This window comes from Eumetopias jubatus, unplaced genomic scaffold, assembly GCF_037043125.1.
Source record: "Eumetopias jubatus isolate StellerSeaLion01/CBP00866 unplaced genomic scaffold, mEumJub1_p1.0 scaffold_8, whole genome shotgun sequence".
Lineage (NCBI taxonomy): Eukaryota > Metazoa > Chordata > Mammalia > Carnivora > Otariidae > Eumetopias > Eumetopias jubatus.
This window is the reverse complement of record NW_028274814.1, coordinates 114,393,020-114,402,306: the sequence shown is the minus strand read 5'-3', so window position 1 is coordinate 114,402,306 and position 9,287 is coordinate 114,393,020. Positions and strand designations below refer to the sequence as shown.

At 43.6% G+C, this 9,287-nt stretch overlaps 1 protein-coding gene across 1 annotated transcript; it reads left to right on the top strand.

Moving 5' to 3' along the window:
• Positions 1 to 4,809: 4,809 nt before the first annotated feature.
• Positions 4,810 to 7,568, top strand: BTG1 (BTG anti-proliferation factor 1). The gene is made up of 2 exons (XM_028105409.2): positions 4,810 to 5,275; positions 6,254 to 7,568. The coding sequence occupies exons 1-2, from the start codon at positions 5,128 to 5,130 to the stop codon at positions 6,619 to 6,621; spliced, it is 516 nt and encodes a 171-aa protein (XP_027961210.1). The 5' UTR covers positions 4,810 to 5,127; the 3' UTR covers positions 6,622 to 7,568.
• The last annotated feature ends 1,719 nt before the right edge of the window (positions 7,569 to 9,287 follow it).

Sequence of the window (9,287 nt, the reverse complement as noted above, 5' to 3'; positions counted from 1 at the left end):
TTATCTCCTTCTGTAGCCAAACACACACAGAAATAAATGCCTTGTCTCTATGTGCTGTTAACACTATAGAGAACTCTCCCACTTCCCCCTGTACTTTTTGGCTAAGCTGTGAGTTTTCAAAAGCAAGCACCGTAGACGCATAACATCTGGAAGTAAGTTCAGGACAAATAAAATTTTAGTGAATGCAGCTAGCTGACTGGCAACAATGAAGCCACCTCCATCTCAGCCCGGAAGTTTATGGGTCTAAATGCGCCTTTGGGAGAGGGATGGTCCGGAAGGGGAACAAGACCTTGGCTAGGTAGGATTACTGTATACAGGGGGATGCTGGGCAAAGGCCTTCCAGACAAACTTGTGAACTGCAATACAGCCATTAGAAAAATTCTGGGCCTTTCCCAGCAATAATCCAGGAATCCTGGATCTCATGAATGAATTGAGAGACTAGAGCATAGGAAGGACACTTCCTGAGCAACTTCAGGATAGAAAGGCAGTATGAGAGAGTGGTACATAAGCAAACGAGACCATGGCTATCCAGATAGAAAAATACTACAACGTGTCTACATAGCATAAGGGGATACAAAGTAAAAAATCTGAAATGTTGGCAATGTGGATGTTACCACAATATTCCTGAGCAATATATCTAAGTTACTTTGGCCTCCATTTCATTTGCTCTGGAAATGGGGTCTATCCTAAAACAATGTTTACTTACAAAAGCAATTTCTGCAATAATCTAACATGGCAGCCAGGGAAAAAAGTGCCATGGAGTTGAGTTACTTATCTTGTCCTCTCAAATATTGACTGTCCAATTTTAAGCCACAAAAACTATCTCTATATTATTTTTCATCTGACAAATTGCAAGTCATGGTTTTGATTTGACTCATTTGTGTTTTGATATGTTTATTTAACATCATTCAAGAGCATTTGCTATGCGTTGGGCATCAGGCATTGGGGATACAATAGTGAATTACGCAAGATGCCTGTCTTCAAAGAATTTACAGACTAGAAAGAAAGAGAGACTTGTAAACATAGTAAATCTAGTGTTTGCTGAGTCCCAGAGCCAGGGGAAGGGAAAACAGAATACTGTGGACATTTACTCAAGTGCAAAGAGTCACAAAAGCTTCTTGGAGGGTGAGCAGAAATTAGCTAGGGAAAGGGGAAAGGCAGTGGGACTAGCATATAAAATGAAGAGCGTAGTAGCTTAATTTAATTTAGTGTTATCATCTTTATAGATTAATAGTTCAGATGAGTTCCCAAATGCAGACCATGATGACATTCAAAAAGTGTCATTTAGTGACTTGAGATTTATTCAATTAAACAGACCATGCTTTATTCTAATATGGATACCTTCCTGACTTTGGGGATGTTAAAATGTCATCTTTGTCCCAAAATGATAGTGACAGCAGATGGTAATGTGATTTTTAAGAAAAAAATCCTTGGCAAAATAAACATTTTCAACCTTGTGTTCATCCTTAAATTTCACTAGTCTATGAAATAAAGAAGTTCATTCTCCTACCCTATGTAAATGTTTATTCTTTTTTCTCTCTTTCTCTTTTTGGTTAAAAAACAGAATACTCAAAAAATGTCCAGATTGCTCTGATTTGTTAGTCTAGAGCAAACTGTTCTAGTAACAGTTGAGCTGAGGGATGGGAATATAAATCCCCGGCCCTTGGGAATTCTAGTTAGTTGCCCAATAGTTACCTCTATAGAAAGAACTTTCTGAACTTCTAAGCACTCTTTCCAAAGACCTGAGGTCTGTGCTTTTACTTGCAAACTTATTTTGAAACCCAGGTTCGTTTTCTGGATTTGCTTTGATAGAATTCCCAAATTTTGTTTGTCTGTTTGTTTTTAGTGCTTTGATTTAAATTTTTCTAGGTTTGGGAAATAAATTTGATATTATCAAATTGCCAGATGACAATATAAGCCAGCTAATATATATGTTTGGGTGCTTCCTCAGTGCCAGAGAGAGTGCTAAACAGTCTCTATAATTATTCTACTTAGTCCTCACAACAACCTTTAAGTTTCTGAAGGAAATAGAATGCAGAGAAGCAAGTAACTTGCCTCTTACAGCCAAGAGAGTTGGGTATGTCAAGACAGTTGACCCTTCAAATACACAGGTTCAAGCTGCGTGGGTCTACTTATAGAAGGAGTTTTTTATATACTATGCTATATTATAAATGTATCTTCTCTTACAATTTTAATAACATTTTCTTTTCTCAGCATTACTTTACTATAAGAATACATTGTATAAAAATATAACATACAAAATACGTGTTAATTGACTTTATGTTATTGGTAAGGCTTCTGGTCAGCAATAGGCTATGAGTAGTTAAGTTTTGGGGGAGTCCAAAGTAATACGTGGATTTCACTGCTTGTGGTTCCTTGCCCCTAATCCCTGCGTTTTTCAAGGGTCAACTGTAGTTGAGACTGCCCTAGTTTAACCTAACAGCAAAATGAGAAAGTGCCTTTATAATTCAAAAGCTGTTGAGAAACACCAGCTCGCTTTATAGATGGGAAGAACCTGACTAAACCTCTGGAAAAATACTATTAAACATACTTATGTCCAGAGTTGAAAACTGTTAGTAATTAACATTGTGCACTATCTAAAGCTTGCATTTAGCACCAATGTTTATTTCCAGTTCTTTCTCTGAGTTCTCCCTAGACTCCCCAGGTAGAAGAGTAATTTCTTAAATCCACTTGTCACTTCAAAGAATGATTTAAGGAGGGAAACATACACATATGATAAAAAACAGTGTGGGGGTGAGTTTAACTTTCTGGTAACCCTATTCAACTGATTTTAAAAAGCTTTCAGAAGGGGTCCAGCCACTGCCTGGGAAGGCAGTTAAAAGTGGAGAGAACATGCCCTTGGGAAACAAGTCTGAGTTCAAACGCTAGCATTTTGTTAACTTCATAAATTGTTTGAATTTCAGAGGAGTCAAATGAAGCTCAGAATTATCAAGAGTCCAAGTTGGAGACCAGGCTTGGAGGAGAAAAACCTTCATTTTATTTCTCATCTAATGCTCAAATGACTGATAACGTGAAGGAAATGAACGTAGCAGATTAAGGGTAGGTGGAGTTAGGAGGGATATCAGGAGATCATGTGCTAGGGCTATCGTGATTTTAAGAATTTACTTCTGTTTCCCTGTCTCCTTTTTGAGTAGTAAAAGAGATTTCTTGTCCTCAGTGAATTACCATGACGCCTATTTTAAAGCACAGTTCTATCTGAAAAGTCCTAAAAGGAAAAAACTTACCTTATTTACCATTATTTTTGATGCACTCATCCAAAGAAAATTAAGACATTCACAAAAGTCAATGCTTTTAACAATACCATCTTTAAAGTATTTAACTTAGGTCACATGTAACTAATTATTGCGTATGAATGAAAAAAATAATCTATAAGTTGTTCTTTCAAACCCAGTTTTACATATTTCATTTAAACAATAAAACGTTTTCTCCCTCTGCTTTATAACGTCCTACTTTTCTTCATTTCTATACCTTTGGCTCAGTATTTTAAAAACACACACACACACACAAACTCAAAGTGGTGTGTTTTGCAATATTGATGACCAACAAAACTCAGGATATTTATTTCCATCTGGTAGAGTTCAACTTCTGCCTCTTGTTTGCGTTCTCCATCTGCCCCACTCACCATCTTTTTTTTTTTTTTCTCCTCCCTAATGGAGTTAGGGTTAACCCTCTCTTAGGCTTAATCGTTTTAGCAGGCTCAAGCCATAGTACAACTGTCATTTTTTTTTCTAGTTTTGCAAGTAGGGTTTCCAGTAAACTCAAACGTCTAAGACTAATACTTTCACGAGCTTCAAATTTAATCTTTATTTTCTTCTGTTTTTATAATGAGCAGCAGAACTCTAAGGGCCCAACAGTTATTTGGACTAGAAAAAAAGAATCTCTGGTTAGTGTATACACGGTGTAAAATGCATTATGCAACTCCCCCCCAACCCCGTACAGCTTAAACTTTACAGAATCCGCGTTACTACATTTATCTTCAGTAACAGGCTTTCCTATCAGCACTAAGTTGGATTCTGTTAAGGTCTCCACTCCTCGTTTGCCTCCAGAAGTTACTAAAACAGCAACCACAAAAGGCTTACTAACCTTTTATTTATTTTGCACTTAAACTTTTACAAAGACATCCCCCACTCTTCCCCAAGGGTGGAGCAGGATCGGCTCCCTGGAGTTGGCAGCGCTTCTACTACGAGACCCCGACTCCCTGAAGTTGCAGAAAGACCCGCAAAGGTCCGCTGGCTCCACTTTCTCCGCACCCCCGCTGAGCGTCCCCGCACCTTTGGCACGGGGACCCGAACCGCGCAGTCCCGCACACGCCTCCAGCTTGGTGATCCAGCCTCTTAGACCGGAGCGGGGACGGGATCCGCGCGCGCGGACAGTCTGAGCAAGGCAGCTTTTACTGCCCAGCACTGAGGCTCCCGCGAGCAAGCCGAGGCAGCGCACTTTCGCAGAGGATGCCCTGGCTCTGGGCCCGGAGTTGCGGAAGGGGGAAGGAGGAGCTAGGGCTGGGGGCGGGGCTTTCACACGCGCACCCTCGCTCGGCTCGGTCCCCTAGCCACAGCCCGCCGGTCTCCGGCCGCCGCTCGGGAGTTTATTTGTTTACAAGCGGATTACGTCAGCTCCTCCCTCTCTTCCCGGTCTCTGCATCCTCCCCCTGCTCCTTTTTCCCGCCCCCCTCCGGCTCCGAATCTGCTGCGTCACAATGGTGCGATCTCCGGATTGGCTGTAGTCGGCCGTCATACTCCAGCTACGCCACTTCCTTTCCGCGGCGCTATAAAAGCTACTGCACGGCGCCTGTGTCTCTTCGCCCCTCCGAGCTGGAAATGCAACTGTTGGGAGCTTCGGAGGCTGGGGAGCTGGGCGCGGAGGCGGCTGGGGAAGTCCGAGCGATGTGACCAGGCCGCCGTCGCTCGTCTCTTCCTCTCGCCTGCCGCTTCCTGTCGTGAAAATAACTTTTTTACTATAAAGGAGAAAAAAAAGTAGCTGTCCGCCCCTCCCGCCCTCTCTTCCTCCCAGCCCTGTGACCTGCGAGGGAGCCCGGGGTGGCCGCTCTCCGTCGGGGCCGCGCCGCCGAGCCCCGGCCGCCCCGGGCCGCCCCCGCCCGCCGCCCCCATGCATCCCTTCTACACCCGGGCCGCCACCATGATAGGCGAGATCGCCGCTGCCGTGTCCTTCATCTCCAAGTTCCTCCGCACCAAGGGGCTCACGAGCGAGCGACAGCTGCAGACCTTCAGCCAGAGCCTGCAGGAGCTGCTGGCAGGTGAGCCGGCCGCGGCGGGAATGCGAGGGGCGCCGGGCGGACGCGGACCGCACACCCGGAGCGGGAGGCGGGCCGAGCCGTCGGGGCCGCGGGAGCCGCGGCTCTGCCCCGGGCGGGCAGCGCTCGGGTCCCGCCGCGGGACCAGGGCAGGCGCGCTAGGTGGCCGCTAACGGCGGGTCCCGGCGAGGGCTTGGGGGCTGGGCCGAGGGCGCCCCCTCCCCCCACGGCTGGCCCACCGAGGAGAGAAGGAAACAGGCGCACAACAAAGAAACTGCAGCCACTGAGGCGGGAGCCGCTGTCCTCGGACCGTCCGCGGATTTGGGGACAAAGGAACTGCGGGGCTGGGGTTGGTTCGACGCCCCCTCCCCCAACCCCCTCCAACCGTTGTGGGCTCGGCGGCCCGGCCCGGGGGTGGGAAACCGCGCCGCTGCCCCGGGGCCAGCCCGGGACGGACGTGCCGTCTCCCCGCGCCTGCTACCCCTGACCATTAATCATCGCATTTGTCACCGGTTCATTTACGGCCCTGCCCAGAGCGTGGTTTAGGGTTGGCTTGTTTTTCTTACCTTCGGGGTTAACAGTCCGGTGGCGCTTCTCCTCCAAAGCCATAAACCCCATTGTGTGCGGCTGGGGTGGGGTGGAGAAAGTAAACAGGTTCCAGCCTGGCCGCCGGTGCCATCCGGCTGCCCGGCCAGCCGAGGCCGCGCGCCCGATTCCTGTTTTGGCGGCTCGACCAGTTGGTTCCTGGAGATTGTTTTGTCCCATGCTACTGTGTTATTTCTAAAGCCCTGCCCGCTCTTTCCCCAGCCCCGCACACGCACAGCAGCGAGAGCGATGCTGGGCATTTTTAAAAGTTGATAGTTTAAATTTTTCACTTCTCAAAGGAGCCAGCGGAAGAAGGAAGCTACAGTGGGATCTAACAGTAACGATCTAAAGCATTGTTTCTCTGTTCTTTTTTTTTTTTTTTTTTTTTCCCTATAGAACATTATAAACATCACTGGTTCCCAGAAAAGCCGTGCAAGGGATCAGGTTACCGTTGTATTCGCATCAACCATAAAATGGATCCTCTGATTGGACAGGCAGCACAGCGGATTGGACTGAGCAGTCAGGAGCTGTTCAGGCTTCTCCCAAGTGAACTCACACTCTGGGTTGACCCCTACGAAGTGTCCTACAGAATCGGAGAGGATGGCTCCATCTGCGTGCTGTATGAAGCCTCACCAGCAGGAGGTAGCACTCAAAACAGCACCAACGTGCAAATGGTAGACAGCAGAATCAGCTGTAAGGAGGAACTTCTCTTGGGCAGAACCAGCCCTTCCAAGAACTACAATATGATGACTGTATCAGGTTAAGATATAGTCTATGGATGGATCATCTTATAATGGATGGATAAATTTGATTTTTGCTTTGGGTGGGCTCCTCTTGGGGATGGATTATGGAATTTAAACCATGTCACAGCTGTGAAGATCTGGCACAAGATAGAATGGTAAAAAAATTTTTTTTAAAGTGACAGTGCCATAGTTTGGACAGTACCTTTCAATGATTTAATAGCCTGTGAGTCCAAGTAAATGATCACTTTATTTGCTAGGGAGTGAAGTCCTAGGGTGGTTTCAGTTTCTCCCAGATGTTATACCTAAATTTTTTCCATCAACCCCTTTAAGGCAAATCTGTATTTCAAAGAACCTTTCTCTGCAGTAGATCTTGCAGAGGAAATTTGCACTATTACACTTGAAAATTGTTAACTTTTTTGGCAGCTCAATAGGAAAGCTCAACATTTTAAACATGGTAGTACTGGAAATTTTGACAAGACTTTTACCTAGCACTTAAATATGTATAAATGTACATAAGACAAACCTAGTAAGCATGACCTGGGGAAATGGTCAGACCTTGTATTGTGTTTTTGGCCTTGAGAGTAGCAAGTGACCAGAATCTGCCATGGCAACAGGCTTTAAAAAAGACCCTTAAAAAGACACTGTCTCAACTGTGGTGTTAGCACCAGCCAGCTCTCTGTACATTTGCTAGCTTGTAGTTTTCTAAGACTGAGTAAACTTCTTATTTTTAGAAAGTGGAGGTCTGGTTTGTAACTTTCCTTGTACTTAATTGGGTAAAAGTCTTTTCCACAAACCACCATCTATTTTGTGAACTTTGTTAGTCATCTTTTATTTGGTAAATTATGAACTGGTGTAAATTTGTACAGTTCATGTATATTGATTGTGGCAAAGTTGTACAGATTTCTATATTTTGGATGAGAAATTTTTCTTCTCTCTATAATAAATTGTTTCTTATCTTGGCATTTTAATCAATCTCTTGTCATGATTATAGAGGTTCAGCTATAAAAGATACGTTTCTCAGAAGACTTAGGTTCTATAAGCTATGTGAATGTCAGTTGCACACTGGTCATGCTGAAAAACATTTGCTAGGAGTGAAGATCTGTGTATACATATTTAGGTGTTAGAGGAAACACAGAGTAACTTTTTTTTTTTTTTTTTAATCTCTAAAGTTAAAACATGGACACATTCCCAGGCTAATCTCATGAAATGAGGATAAAAGACAAAGGTAACATCTACCAAACAAAGTGATACTCAGAATTTGCATGTCATTGCTTCCCTGTTGAAGTGAAGATTTAAATGGTCCCTTCTGGCCCACCTTTGAGAAACAATTACTTTGCCCCATGGAATTCTTGTTCAATTAGAAAATCCTGGGGTAGATGACCCATAGTCTTAAAGAACAGACTAATCACTGCAGGGATTGGTTGCTTTTTGCTTTTCATCAGCTGCAAGATTTACATAAAAATTCCTTAAGCTGGAATTCAACAAAAGGTATGTTTATGAATTTTTATTCTCAAAAGTTGAAATGTAAATTTTTGATTCCTCATTTTCAGATTTCTGTTTCAGATAAATTCTAAGAACCTATATGAAACATTGAGTACTGGAGTGTAGATCTCTACCGCATATGATAAAAACTTGTTGGTAATTCTTTGGTTGTAGAGGAGAACATGGTTCTTCAGTGGAAATTGAAAGTGGGGAATTTTGAGTTTTTCTCTACACGGTTAAGTGACTTACCATAGAGTGGCTTTTTTGGGAGCTATTTATGTAAACATGTACACTCTGGGAATATTTCACAATTTAGGTTACTTGAAATCAGTAGTGCCAAATTTGGGGATTTATTAATGACTGATTTTGTAGACTACACAGAAATATACAGCTGAATACGCAGGTATTTAGAATACAGGCTGTGTGTGTGTGTACTTTACAGGCCATTCTTGGGCATTTGCATTATAACCACAGCACATGGAACCCCCTTGCCAATTATTATGGTTTTATTTTTCATGTGTTCTTTGAGAAAGTCTCCCAGGTTTTCAGATTTGAATGTGCAGTAAAACAACTGGTAGTGGAGTCTTACCCCGGTCTCATCCCAGTTCTGATGACTGTTGTTTGCCAACTGCATCTCATCTGGTAACGCCTTTGAAGCCAGGTGATGGATAAAGTTCTGCATACTAAATTATTGGAATCAAAGGCGAAGTATCCAGAGAGTTGAGGAATATATTCTAGTACCTAAAACTTGTGTCATAGCACCTATTCTCAGATGGAAAATAAGTTTTGAAGATTTTGACATCTGACTTTTAGATGCTTAGAAACAAATGCGGTAGGAAGAACACTTAATAAACATTTCATTGTAGAGTTTAGGTGAGGTCTGGCATGTAAGGAGCTGTTAAGTTCCTCTTTAAAAAGGCTTGCAAGCATCCCTGAGACCTAGCATCCGGCTGTTTGCTGTGACTTTAACCTTATATTCCCCAGACAATTGTCTACGGTACGGTAGCTGTTTGTTTGAGATGTCTCATTCATTGCTTCTGGGGAGTGTTTTGCCTAGCTATTTTGATGGAAACATTTGTGTGTCTGCTGTATGCACACGCAGGTGTGTCCCAGACCTGCACATGTCATCATTTCTGTGTGCTTTTAAGAGATGCAATAGTGATAATTGAAAAGGCTTTTATACTGCCTGAGCAAAAAGATAGTTT